General features: G+C 37.2%; 1 protein-coding gene and 1 long non-coding RNA gene across 35 annotated transcripts in view; one reads left to right on the plus strand and one right to left on the minus strand.

Moving 5' to 3' along the window:
* The window catches only part of LOC105053231 (MADS-box transcription factor 23), a 36,295-nt gene extending 32,311 nt beyond the window's left edge, over positions 1–3,984 (plus strand). For 5 of the 9 annotated variants that reach the window (XM_019853307.3, XM_019853306.3, XM_019853308.3 and 2 more), the window contains 6 exons: positions 718–779; positions 2,884–2,983; positions 3,073–3,114; positions 3,202–3,285; positions 3,417–3,571; positions 3,655–3,984. In XM_019853307.3, coding sequence (XP_019708866.1) covers positions 718–779; positions 2,884–2,983; positions 3,073–3,114; positions 3,202–3,285; positions 3,417–3,551 — 423 coding nt within the window. In that variant the 3' untranslated portion in view covers positions 3,552–3,571; positions 3,655–3,984. Of the gene's footprint in view, positions 1–717; positions 780–2,883; positions 3,115–3,201; positions 3,286–3,416; positions 3,572–3,654 lie in introns of those variants that run through there. The other 4 variants (XM_019853311.3, XM_019853313.3, XR_012135071.1 and 1 more) reach the window with 4 other exon arrangements.
* The window catches only part of LOC105053230 (uncharacterized), a 31,328-nt gene extending 18,362 nt beyond the window's left edge, over positions 1–12,966 (minus strand). For 4 of the 26 annotated variants that reach the window (XR_012135080.1, XR_012135073.1, XR_012135076.1 and 1 more), the window contains exons 1-3: positions 12,676–12,964; positions 9,466–9,527; positions 715–795 (exon numbers count right to left, since the gene is read on the minus strand). This is a non-coding gene — a long non-coding RNA (uncharacterized lncRNA). Of the gene's footprint in view, positions 1–596; positions 796–4,033; positions 4,115–7,129; positions 7,203–8,500; positions 8,666–9,465; positions 9,528–12,675 lie in introns of all 26 variants that reach the window. The other 22 variants (XR_012135090.1, XR_012135082.1, XR_012135081.1 and 19 more) reach the window with 17 other exon arrangements.
* Between the last annotated feature and the right edge of the window lie 1,583 nt (positions 12,967–14,549).

Below are 14,549 nucleotides of genomic sequence, written 5' to 3' on the forward strand. Positions count from 1 at the left end.
GATGGGGCAGGACGGTGGCGCATCCCGTTCCATGAGAAAATCAAGAGTCTTGTCCCACGGGATTTGAAATCTTGATCAAAATATTGAACCTATAATCAGAAATCATGAAGCTTTTGAATGTTGCCTCTACATTCCATATTAATGATGCAGAAATTACATTGTTTCTTAGTCATGTAATATGAAAAAAATCCTACAAATAATTTAAATGAAGATCTTATCCTCTTCCCCTCTACCTGTCGACAGTCTCCATATCCAATATATTCTTTAATTCTTTTCCTTTTCATCTTTTGTGTGTTGAATTCTTGTTCTTTTTTTTCAATTGGGGACTGGGCATGTGGCTATGCAACAGATGTTAGGCAAAGCACCAAAAGTGTGTGAATAGGTCATCAACTATTTAAGGGGGAACATTCAAAGATCAATACAGCATGCATCGATAAGATTAAGTAATCAAAAAGTCATAGTCGAGAATTCATAGTTTACATCAGCAGTAAGTGGTCTAGTATATGTTCAGAAGTTTTTAAACCTAATGCTTTTAAACTTGATTTGCAATAAATTTCATGAAAAACTGGTGTATCAAACTTCAGATTCTAAGTGACCTGACAGAATGTTTCTTTCCTGAACCTGGTTACTGTAATCCATAATCACTCCAATAGTAATAACATAGTATTTTAAAAAATCTGCTGCATGGGCTTAAAACTTTGTCCTTGTACTCACTAGTTTTGGCAAAGGGAGGCAGCAAGCTTGAGGCAGCAACTGCATAACTTGCAAGAAAGTCACCGGTATGCTCACTTCACCCTGCATAACATATTTTTTTTTTTAAGCATTATTTCTCAAAAGGCATTCATCTCAAAAAGGTAAGCATACTGTAACTTCTACCAAGTGGCTTAAATTCAGAAGATTGTTACTTGTTACATAACACATGGAGGCTAAAACTTATTCAGCATCTTGTAACATATATAATAGTATAATACTATTTCAATTTGACACTAATAATGGCATATTACACTTCAAAGGCACTAGCATATCACATACCCTGAGAGCCAGACTGATTAATAGTATCAGAAATGCGAATGGCAGATGGGTAACATGTCTTTGACAATAAATTACTTAAATTTCATGCATACTAAGACCTAATACGTAAGAGATAGTATTATTAAAGTCTAGATAATAATTTCAAGTTTGTGTATAACTTTAGAATGAACTACATAATTGGCAGCCTTCTCACTTATCATCAGAAAAAAAATAAAAATAAATCTAGGAAAGTTTATATCAAGCAAATGTAGTAGCTACTAAAATACAAACAAGTTGTAATGCAACCATGTATATTAGTCATTCCAGCATAAGAAAAATGAAGGGGACTGGTAACTGGTTCATATATCACATGTAACATTCCAAAGATCAGTAGTTAAGACCATATGACCATGTTTATGAAATATGGTAAAAGCATTCTCACTATAATTGTAGAATTTCTATCTCACTTTATTATTCTGGAATTCAAAAACAACGAATATAATTAGACATTTCTAGCAACCAGTGGGACAAAGATAGAGACTATGTGGAGCAACATTAACAGAAATGATCATGAAAAGAAGCACAAATTCATTGAAATAACAGTAACAACATCCCAGTCAAAGTGAAGAGCACTGCCAAGTTATCAGTTTTGATAACAATGAAGAAAGAGAAAATATTTCTAATAAGGTTAGAGCCAGTGTAATGAAACAAATAGATGCCTCTTGGTCTAGGAGTCCACATATGCCTGGGAAACTACAACTGTTTTAAGGAACTAGTATATTAGTGGAGGTGAAGTAGCACAATTAAGAATAAAGTGATTAAGAACCAGTAAGATGGTAGGGATTTGTGAAAAACCAAAATATCAGAACCCTATTTAGGAGGTCCTCATATCCCTTCTAATCTTCCATAGTAGCATTTCTTCATCTTTTTGTAGTCCCTTTCTTCTTTTTTTTCTTCTGCTGTTGCTTTCTTTTTGTAACTTCTTTTGGTAATCACCATTATTTTTTCAATGCATATCACCTTTAGCAAATCACTTTTCTGAAAAGATCCAAATAATGTTCCACTTCATTCTCTTCAATTGAGCACCTTGTACTTCTGTATTCTTTCTTTTATTTTTTATGTTTTAAAAACAACTATAGTTTAATCTCATATGGATAATTGTTATTAATTTTTTGATCAAAATTTGTATTTCTTTAAAAAACAAAGAAGGTCAGATTTATTTTGTAGTATCAAACATTATTTTACAAAGATGCATCCTAGGAAGTTTGACATCCTAGATGGTTTGACAATCTAGATTTTCTTAGTTGTCTGTTTCCACTCCCACATCCAAATCCATTCCCAATGTTGCCCATAGATTGATAAGGTCTTCAACAGTCAAATTAGCCATTGACTAGCTTAGAAAATAGAAACACAAATAATGGATACAGATGATAAAAATACCAAAGCTAACAAAAAGTCTCTTCAGATGGCTAGGTATACAGCGATGGTAAGTAGTAACTCATTGATGAAATCGGAACTAATTTTAACCATAAGTCTCTAGTTCTCACTGGTATCACAAACCATACTCAGGGCACTCAATATACCAGACACTAATGACAACAGAAGAGTTTCTAAAGAAGACACTACATATACAATATCCATCTAGATACTAAACTCCCATATTTACTATTGACAACATTAAATGCCCAACAATAAGCAGTAAGTCCATCATTCACCAAATCCCAAACTGAACTCACTGTTATGTATCTGTGTAGGCAAAGCTCTAATAAGCGCTTAATATCAAATTTAGAGCAATCATTTGAAACATATCTAAAATATAAGTATATAACTGACATGGCAAAGCATACACAACATCGTCTTCAATGATTGCAGGCAGTTGTTGGGAGAAGAGCTTTCTGGCCTAAGTGTGAAAGATCTACAAAATCTAGAGAACCAACTTGAGATGAGCTTACGTGGTATCCGAATGAAGAAGGTCTTGGTCATCTTTGCCTTATTCAATGTTGACTTGCTGTCCTTTTTAACAATAGCCATTTTTAATGGATTAATTTTTCACCCCTATAGGACCAACTTTTGATCGATGAAATTCAAGAACTAAACCGAAAGGTTGGAAAACATGTGTCTACCACATCCCCTCCTCTAAGTTTTAGGTGATGAATATCAATTGCTTAACATTTCACTGGTTCATCGCAGGGGAACCTTATTCACCAAGAAAATATCGAACTATACAAGAAGGTAAACCTTTTTCGTCAAGAAAACATGGAATTGCAGAAGAAGGTATTGAATAAGAGAGCGAATAGACTTGAAAAATCCATACAGAAACTTCTGTAATGAAATCCTTTCAACCAATGGTAAATTATGTAAGTTGTGGGTATAGCAAAGGCTAAGCATTAAATTTTGCATCTCAGGTTTATGCAATGAGGGGTGTAAATGGCATTGATAAAGGTCCGATTACTCCATATGGTTTTAATGTCACCGAGGATGCAAACATATCCATTCATCTTGAACTCAGCCAGCCACAACTGCAAACAGATGCAACGTAAGCTGCAGCACCAAAACTAGGGTAATTTTTCTTTCCAAAACTCAAATGGTATATATTTTTTTAATTACTAGTTTAATCATAGAATATTTCACTGAATGTTGCAGCTGACTTCAATTGCATTGACAAGATGATGCGCAAATCATGGGTTGCTCCTTGTGTATCCTTTGCCAGTGTAGTTACAACAGCATGCTATTAATGATCACCTGTGGTGTACAAGGAAGAGAAGGATCTATTCCCAAAAAATGGTGTGAAATAATCAGAATAACCAATTACTCTGTCAAGCTGTGTTACTATTAAAAGGTGATGGCTGTGCTAGGGATTTCAGTTTAAGAGCTTCAAACAGCAATCTTTTGCCTATCTAGATGCGTATTCCCATGTTTTAAGTTCATCATTAAAACCTATAATCAAGAAATTCACAAGTTACATTGCAGGCATATGGGATTATCACTACCTAAATGATGCTTACATTGAAAGAGTTGATACCTAGAGATGGACTGTATCTTGAAAACAAGTTTTTCACTTGTCACGTACAAAAAATCATGAGAATTATGCAACTACGACAATCTGCACAAACCATTTTATGCATCGTTAGTGAAAGAATAAGGTGGAAAGGCATCCCTTCTATCCAGCCCAACAGAGTTATCGACAAGCAAGCTAAATCATTTTGCTTGTGATTATAAAACCAACTCCATTTGAATTCAAGTTAGTAGGTTATACATAAGAAAATGTCATGCCCTTCAAATGAACTTCCTTTACTGCTTGATTTTACTCTCCCTTCTAGCAGTTTTGTGCATATGCTCATATAGAAGAGCAACATAGTCAGCCACACAAATAAATCTCTCTCATGAGTATATAAATATAAAATGATAACAGAAGTGGCAGATTTCTTTCTGCAGAATTTGCCTTACTTTAAAGTGCAAAAGAAGGGGCCTAAGTAGAAACCAATTTATTTTATTTAGCCACATGACCTGGCTGAAATGCAAAAGAGAGAGGGGAGGTGAGGGTTCGAAGCATTGGGAGGGGAAGGACCAAGGTTTGCTATGCCGGTAGACCGGTCGGCTGGCAATATGGTTCGTTACCCGCCTTGCCATTCCGTACCAAGCCCAAACCGACACAAAGAGAGGGTGGAGAGAGAATGGGAGGGGGAGAGACAAAGAGAGGGTGGAGGGAGAACCGGGGGGGGGGGGAGGAGGGGAGAGAGAGAGAGGGCCTTTGGAGGCCACTAGAGAGTAGCTGAGCTTGCTGTGCCATTGCCGAGCTTAGTGGAAGCTGGAGAAATCTCCAAAAAAAATTGCCGACTTCAACCCAAAAATCCACAAAAAATATGAAACAAGGGCTAAAGCCCCTATTTCAATCAGGAGGTGGGTGGAGCCCCTCCTTTGGCCTTCATTGACCTTGGTGGCGGCATAGCCGCCTCGCTGACCCTTCGGAGGCCTCTGAGAGCCTCCTCTCCCTCTCCTTCCCTCCCTCCACCCTCACCAAGCTCAACAGTGGCGTAGCAAGCTTGGCTGCCCTCCAGTGGCCTCTGGAGGTCATCTCTCCTGCTCCCTCTCTTTTCCTCCCCCCTCTCTCTTCTTCTCTTTCCTGCTCCCTCTCCCTCTTACTCATTTCTCATTCCGAATGCCGGAACCATCTCGATTGGCCGTGGTACGGTTCGACATACCCTGAACTACGTGATTCGGGGCGGTTTAGCAAACCATAAATAGGAGGTTATCGTTTCGACGAGAGCCCCTAAACCAGTTTGGTTCAATACACCTTGATCCAGCTGGTTCGACACGGTTCACCAGACCTTGATTCAAAATATAGAAGAGAACCATATAAAGAAAATTGGAATCTCGGGCATAAAACGTAGTGCTAAACATAAATTTCTAGGGCACATGATTATTGGTGCTTATTTAAGAAATGTAAAGCAAGCAACAAAAGGCAATTAATATTACACAATAATGACTACCACTACCAAAAGGAAGATAAGAGTTCTGCACCAATAATTGGATAGAATGTTCATGAAATCTAGGATTACTCACAATCTGCATGGCAACTATTTCTTGCAATAAAGTGTGGTTGGTGTGCCAAAAAAAAAAAACATTTTGGCAAAGGTGTGACAACCAATAAGGCAACAAAAGACAATGAATATTTTATAAAAGCAACAAATACTATTTAAGATATAAGAGGAAAATACTAGCAAAGCATGTTAATGATATCTTGGATTTCTTGCCATCTGAATAACAGTAGTCCTTGCAATAATACTGGTAGATTTGCCAATAAAAACCTATTTCAACAAGAAGCTACCAACAGCAGACCATCTCTAAAGAGGATTCAACCATTGCGCAACACTCTCTCTATATCTCAAGCATCCACTTAAATCTTGCTTTCGTACCTTATAGGAGATAAAAGTCTCTAAGAAGATGCAGTAACACAATCAATAACATCATCAACACAATCAACATATGACCAAGCATAGAGTTGTAGGGGAAGGATGAGAAAAATGGACTTCAACAATGGTGCTACTGTGCTACTGAAAAACAAAAGATGAAAGAGACCATATAGAATAATGAACATCCCCTTTCGTAACAACAAACTAGAATGGAAAATGAACAGCATAATGCTAAATAATCAGTGCTTCAACAAGCTAAAGGGCGCTCCTGATCATGCAGTCTTATACACTTTCTCTGTCAGGTGAGCACGAGCAGCGATCTGAAAAGGACTACTGCTGAGAAAGCAGATATACCTAAGCAAATTCAACATGAACAGGAGACAGATCTTCAAGAAAATGAAAGTGGAAAAGAATAAGAGAAGGAATGAGGACAAAGAAACATGGAAAAAGCACCAGTCCTGACCACTCAAAACTTCACTCAATACTTAACTCCCAGTAATCATCTCTACCACCAAAAGCCAATGCTAGAATTGTTTCTGTAGCCAACAAAGAACTTTATAAACTAAACAAAGCATCAATTCTAACCATCAACAACAACCAATAATCCAATAACCCAAAATTTCATTTGATTACCAAAAAAACACAAAATCCAACTTAGTGCCTAGGTCCTTTCTTGATAGGAAAAATCATAATTTTAGGCATCTCTCATAAAAAAGGCCAACTGATGATCTGTTCACCAATCTGTCTGATTATTAAGCAATAGGGATATCATTTGATGCCAAATCTGACAATGTCTTGATGTATTCTCAAACTTAAAATTCTCATAACTTCAATGGAGCTTTCATTTAAACCCTGAGTAGATGGAGTAGCTTGTAGTGGTGATCTTCAACAGGACATTCTCATATTTATAACTTTCATCCACAGAATTTCCTTCAAATACAGGCTTGCTCAAGGCCAAGGAAACAAGGAAGTTGACCAAGGTCATTCTCATCAACCTACCAATGAAGATATAATGCCTTCCGGGTTCACCATAGGTAGAAAAGTGGATAAACATATCATTGTCATGCTAACTATAGATTAGTCTTACCAAAATAATCACCTAAATTGCCAAACAAGAACTGTAAACATGTTGAGGATGCAGGAGACCTTGAGGAAGCATATGAAACTTGACTTGAATATTTATCATCAAGAGATTTATCACTTACATCCCAGTAAGTGCAACAAAACAAAATCTAGTGGCAGAGCTGCAACAGCTATTCAGCACCACAGGATAATCATCTGGGAAACAGGAGCAAAGTCTCATAATCTATATCATAGTTCTCGGACCAAATATGGATTACCAATTAAATCATCATTTAGTAGACCTATATTGCAGGAGATAGGATTTCCCATGAGAAGGGAACAACATTCCATGTCTCAGAGCACAAGAAAGAACAAGTTTATTAGCCATGTCATTGTACCGGTGAGTAATACCAGCCACTTAATGTCTATGGTCATGATCATTATAGATGACTAGGAAAAAAAGGGTGAAACATGGTATATGAGTCTGCAATCACAAGATAGTCATGTCCAGTAGGAGGCATCAGAGAACTGGGGTCCTCAACCGTAGAGAAAACAGAGAACCATGCAGTATCAATGGCATAAGTATTCATAAACAGGTACAAATGAAGTCTTAGATAATGGAAGATCAACAAGGAACAGCATGTCAAAGTAATATAAAACTGATAACAATAGGAGAAAAAAATAGGATCAGAAAGAGCATAATAAGATAGATCTACAAAGAAGATATCACCGTGAGAAATATGCAAACAACACATAGCAGCATATAACATATGTACTCTTTAAGAAGGATATAACATCTGAAAAAGCACAAATAGTTGATCAAAATCCAAACTTAATCCACTAAACCTGAGGATGGACAAAACATGTAAAGCCGAGAAAAGAAAAAAAAAGTGAGATACGAGTGGTAACTAGAAAAGAGATTCTAAGAAACAGGACTATAGTGACATTCAAGGTTCAATTAATACATCACATTAGAAAAGGAAAACTTTGGGTTCAAGAGTTTAGACTGAAGCACAGGGGGGAGCGGGGGGGTGTGGGTGGAGGTTGGGCGGGCGTACCACAAGAACGTGAAGCCTTTAGAGATTGACGGTTTTTATGCTCATCGATACCAAAATACAGCTTTATGAAGGTCGTTGCGAACTAGAAATATCAAATTTTCATGCATCTAACACATTTGAAATTCATGATTACAAGTCTACACAACTGATTACCAACACAGATACAACAAATGTCTACTTCCACATCTGGATGGAATAGATGGAGTCAGGACATTTATTTGAATGCAGCAGATTAGCAGGTGGAGATACAAAATAATTCCACCAAGGCACAAACATCACAAAGGGCTGACTCATGAAGCAGTTCATAGCCTAAAAAAGGTGTCACAAAATACTATAATAAGCAAAACCATAAATAACTCAAAATATATCATCTAACTTCTTCTCCGAGAATTACCACCTAACATCAAAAATCCTTTTTAGCTAAGAAGGCAAAAAAGCCAAAAATCAAAAAGAGACCGTCAAACTGAAACATTTATTTCACTTTTCCATGCCAAGTTGTGTTTGTCTAGCACACATTGGCAATAATCTCCTTTATAAAGTTCTCGCTTTATGCCATCTGCTCGGACCCATCCATAACTTTCTTAGTTGCACAAAGAAAGCTCATACTCCATGCCTTCAGTCCTATGAAAATAGTAAAATATGAAAATGACAAGGAATACCACATATTGTACATTGGCATGGATGAATCCATAATATCTTCCATTCACAATTACCATGTTCAGAAGCTAAGCCCCAATTTTGTCAAATTAGAGAACCAGAAGGATGGGGGGGGGCGTGGAGGAGATTGAGTGGGGGGGGGAGAGGGAGGGAGATTTGTCGACAACAATATGCTTGTCAGTGTGAATATTTTTTTAGAAACTTTTCATTAGCTCACCCAAAAGTAATAAGTGAAGCAATTTCACTAAATGATTCCTTGCATAAGCATTTGGCATCACATCCTCACCCAACCTATTTTTGCCATGATAATATAAGAAACTAAAGCATTGATTTAAATAATGGAACATAAGCTGTATTTGGTCACCCATGCTAAAGTAAATAAATGGTTCATTTTCATGGCATATATTTGGAAGTATTGACTATGAAATTGAATTTCCATCCCACAATCAAACCAATTGGTTTCTGAAAACATAATTACCGAGGTAACAAAGTATAGAACCTTGTTTTAGTAATCATCCATTCTCATACGTTTCAAATTGATCATAGAATTCTATCAATTAAAATTTCTGAATGGTTTTAGCAAGGTAACCTTGAACAACTTTCAACCATAGGCTAGAATCTAAGTTGAGAGGTACCATCGAGTCCCTAGACATCATCTTTACCAAAAAGTTCAAAAGTTTTGGCATTTGTAGGTCATGATAGAAACATCTTGATTCTAATTAAATGCATTGGCATGTTAAGGCTTTTAAGGAAAATAGACGTACCATGGAATTTCTTGCAAGTTATGCAGTTGCCACCTCGAGCTTGTTACGTCCTCTTGCATTGGCTAGTGAAAACAATGTATAGTTTAGTCCATTGTAAGTATAGATTCAACTTGACCGATAATTACCATGATCATAAAACTGTAAACCCCATTAAGTTCTTTATTGTTGAATATATTATGCATAGGTGTTGCAAAAACTCCAAAAAATAATTCCTCATGTCGGTTGATAGTTTATGAGAAATTAAGGATGAAGGGCTCTTGTGCTATTTTTATTTTCTAAATGTCCATGAGAATGCATCTCAACAAATAATCTTCCAAAAGTCATATTCTCTTGCCCATGCACAGTCATCAGCATCTGCTTATCTTTTGTATAACCACAATTAGTAAACGTTTTCAGAAACATAAAGCCATCATTTATGTTATCTGAAATTTTGCATATTATCATCGATTCATGCACATGATAAAACATAGCAAAACAATAAAGATGCTCACAATTGCTTATTATATATATTTTACTAGCTCCACTTAACTGACTAAAAAGGGTGGCCTGGTGCATGAGGCTCCCATTACTACCGGGTTTGGGGACGGTGAGACATATGTAGCCTTATCCCCACATGCAGAGAGGCTGTTTCCATGTTTAAACCCATGATACCCAAGTCACAAATGCACAATAGTCTATGTAACTGACAATTACTAACATATTTACTTGGTACATCATTTCAAAAGAAAAACAACAATGAGGCAATTGATTCAAATATAGCAAAATAACAGTCACTCTAAATTGTTCATTATAATTGTTTTGCTGGTTATCTATAATTGATTACTGCAAAGAAATTTACATGGTGCATCATTTCAAAAGAAAAAACTGATCCTCATTTGAGAAAAATTGATCCTCATTTGATGAGATTAGAATGCAATACTACCACATTTCCACAACTTTCCATTGCCACAGAAAACCAAGTGTTGGTTATCACAGGCGGGGCAGGTTAGAATCCAACTATGGAATTAGAGGCCTCACCAACTAGGTGGAAATATACCCTACGCAAAAGATGGGAAGAGATGGCAAAATGTCATGGCCAAGAAAGTACGGAAGCTCAACATTTTTTTTATAGAGTGAGAAAATTTATATATCACAATCTTGCACATGTTTGAAAGATTACATTGCATTGAATTCAGGTACTTCCTAGTTGCAGAACAGTTACATATCTGCTGATATGAATATTTGTGGTGGCTGACTAATGAATTTAGTATGGCAAATTGCCCCAAATCTAAGGAAGATTATAGTTTGCATCCTCTCTCAATCCATTTATCTCGAAGGTGCAAGAGAAACTCGAGCATGTTCTCATTAATCCAATGGAGAGAAAAGAATAGCTTTGTACGTTGTTATCTTGAAATGTTACTGTATAAACATTATAGCATGAGGTTAAGGCTAAACTACACTACCAAGCAGCCCAAGGAAGAAGTGTATATTCATTCTCTCAATGCAAACCCCATTCACAATGAGGATGATCCGAAGATCAACTAGCTCAAGAATCATCGAAACCAAAGACAGGCCAATATTAGACAAACCAAGTGATATGCGCAGGCTTCCTTACTTTTTTTTCCTCACGCATGCCAATAAATAGGACCTTCATCAATGGGCTAAGGAGAAGATGATGGACTCAAAGGCTGATCAAGCACAAGGAGTAAGAGAGACAAGGCTATGAAGATGGGTAGTCTAAGATCGATCCAGATGATCAATCGAAAGAACTAAATGTTGGGCTTAGGAGACTATCATGGAATCCAGGATGAGGAAATAAAGTTTGTCTACTTACTAGGGGCAGTCGGTGCACCAAAACAAGAAGTTAGTCAATGCTAGTCAAGGGTAGTACTCAAATAAGTAAGGCTAAACATGATAGCAAGGCTACTCAATCAGTATGGCTAGAAAATTTTTTTTTTCCAAAAAAAAAAGGGTAAGGATAGCATTAAAGGAAGACACTGATAGCTTCTTTACAAACAAGAAGTTAGCAAGGCTACTCGATCAGTATGCATGATGAATGTTAGACATACTGCAAGTCCAAATTTTAGGCCCGCATGGTTCTTACATTAAGATTTTGCTTGCTGTGGTCAACATGATCCTAAATGTGCATCTCTTGCTGTAATATTCTTGCTTCAATGTGAGTACATCTATAAAATAATGAAATAGAAATTTTGTCCCAACAATAATTGCCAAGAGTCAGTAAATAACGCCATCTGACAGTAGCCATGCTACTACTACATGATAGAAAAAGGAGTTACTCAGCAATTTTAGTGTGTGAACTTGACAACTATTGAGTGTGATATTGACATGCAATGATGTTATGCATTTAACCTATAGATGATTATGTATAAAATGAACATACAAGGAAACAAATAAATTAACTGTTGCTTTAGAGAATTTCTATAACATTACAAGAAGAGTGTCCAACAGTACATGTCCCAAGCAAAAGGTATCACCTAATTTATAAGGTTTTCTAGCTTGCTAAATCAAGATATGAGCCATCAAAGTCCCAATATGTTTACAACTAGCTCTCAAAATGGCAATAGTTTTCTATGAGGTAATCTTTAATTGATCTAGACAACTAAGTCTTAAAATCACTCCATACCAGTACAGATAACTGATAATCACCAAAACTTGCAAGCTTAAGTAAAACAGGTTTCAAATAAATTTAATTAAAGCAAAAAAAATAAGCACATAGAACTACCCACTCAATGAATTTTATGCCAATACGCTAACTCATAAAAGCCAACCTATGGCTAAAGAATTCTATCAAGAACAAAGCAATCAGCCCATAATAGATCTATTAAGGTACCCTAGTTGTTGCTCAACATTGTGGTACAAAGACAACACTCACAGTATTAGATTAACAACAGATAAACCAAAAAACTGTTTTTGTGCGTGTATATGTGACAGAGAGAGAGAGAGAGAGAGAGCAAAGTCGTGATATAGGGGTTGAAAAATATTAGCCTATTACATATTTGGAAACTCTTAATAAAGCAAGTTCAGCCATTCTTTCTTCAGAGAGGGGGGAAATGGATTTAGGCATTAACTTAAGCCGCACCAAAATCATAACCAGAAGAAGCAAAAGAAAATAAATCAAATCAATAATAACGAAACACAATATTTTCAAGAACCGAATTTAAATCTCGCGCAGCACATCTGAATTCAAGTTATACATGAAATCCTCTTTACCTGAGATCCCCTCCCCAGGCCAAAAAATTCCACCCTCAGATCCTCTCCATAACTCTCCCTCTCCCTCTCTCTTCCATTTCTCAAACTCAAACTGACCTACCCTCCGGCCACAATCCGACAGCAAATCACGCATAACCCCAAGAACCGATCCAACAATAAGGAAATGCGAGAGCAACGACGTAGCAAGAGTTCTAAAGGAAGGCCAAGAGAGAGATTGAATCCAAGGAGCGGGGAAGAATCGAGAGGGAAAGACGAAGGAACACCAAAATATCTCGGCCGTGTCATGTGTTCCCAAGGGTTTAAATAAATGGGGGAGAGAAGCGGCTGATCTCTATCCACGTCGCCCACCCTATTTCTTTATATCCCTCGAAATTTTTGAAACCGAAACGAAACACACTTCAAAGTATTTTGTCCACGGAATCGATAAAGTGTAACCTAGGAGTGGTCCCGAGTGACAGCTGGTCTATTAGGTCTCTTCCACGTGGTTCATGTCGCCAGGGAGGGGGTTGGGGGCTGGAAAATATCTGGGCGACGCCATGATGGGGGACGATTCCTGCGGAGTATTATAATCAAAGTGGGGGGGGGGGGGGAACGGAGCCGGTGCACTCATTTCGCAGCTTTTCCCTTTTTTTTTTTTTTTTTTAAGAATACGTGTTGGCCATTGAACAGGTAGTAGCGGGTGCCCCCACTGCTCCCTTTCCACGTGGACAGAGAGGCCCGACGCTGGACCCCCGACGTGCCAACTTAGGTCGTCGACACGTGGGTGTTGTCGGCGGTGGGAACGTGGGTTAAATTAAGTTTGTACCATTAGGTACGTTAATCGCCCTTTTTATCCTTTTAATCTTGATTACGATCATTTTTATCGTCTTCCGTTTGGATAGCCGTACGATTGGAGGATGGTTGGGTTCTTTTGAGGGCGAGCGTGGTCCCCTGCCATGCCTCAACGTGCTTAACGGAGCAAGGAATATATATTAAATTCCCACTTGCACGGAAAAGCTTCACTTTAGACCAGGTGCATCGTACCACGTACCGGCGATTTTTTTTTTTTATATATATATAGAAATACCAGGTACCGGAGATTGCCAGCAAAACGGGACTCAGTTCATTGGACCAAGTGCCGGACATTGCCAGCAAAACACAACGGTCCTCTTCTTTTATGATTCATTCAAGCTTACACAAAAAAAGAAAAAAAATCTTAATTCCATGCTAGTTAGCTTTGGCTCTATCCATCCTTTTCCTTCATTAATCAAAACTAAATTCGTATTGGTTATAAATAGCGTAGTTCGTTTTAGAGGTTGTTTGGTTCGATGCAGATGCCTCTAATTAGCTCAAGTTACCTGAAACTTTAGTTGCTGATAATTGAGTTTCGTCCAGCTGCAACTAAAGGTTGGTGCTAGATATTTTAGAGCCATGGTTTTTCTATTAAAAAGGTTGCGTATAGGAGATGTAAGTAATATTTTAGCGACAAAGCAACCTAATTTTTTAGTAAAATAATCCAAAGGAATTTTTTTAGTAAAAGTAACTAATTTGTGAGTTAAGAACTCCAACTAAGACACATATTGAGGATTAATCTTCGGTCTCAACATCACTGTCAATGTCACCAAACGCATGCTGTATCTAATTGATGTTGTAATCAGACATGCACATCATGTGAAAGCAATCAATTCTTATAAAAGAAAAACATGAAGTAAATTAATCCAACTTGGAAGTTAAAAACTCAGATCGATGCAAGTGCTGAGAATGGCAGGCAATCTTTGGCCTGCCTGTCATTCTCAATTTTGTTTAGACTCTAGAAGATTTTATTAATGCTTAGTGCTCCACTTGTTAATTGTTATGTCTTGTTTCTAAGAAAATTAAAATTAAAATTAGAAAAA

This window comes from Elaeis guineensis, chromosome 10 (genome assembly GCF_000442705.2).
Source record: "Elaeis guineensis isolate ETL-2024a chromosome 10, EG11, whole genome shotgun sequence".
NCBI lineage: Eukaryota > Viridiplantae > Streptophyta > Magnoliopsida > Arecales > Arecaceae > Elaeis > Elaeis guineensis.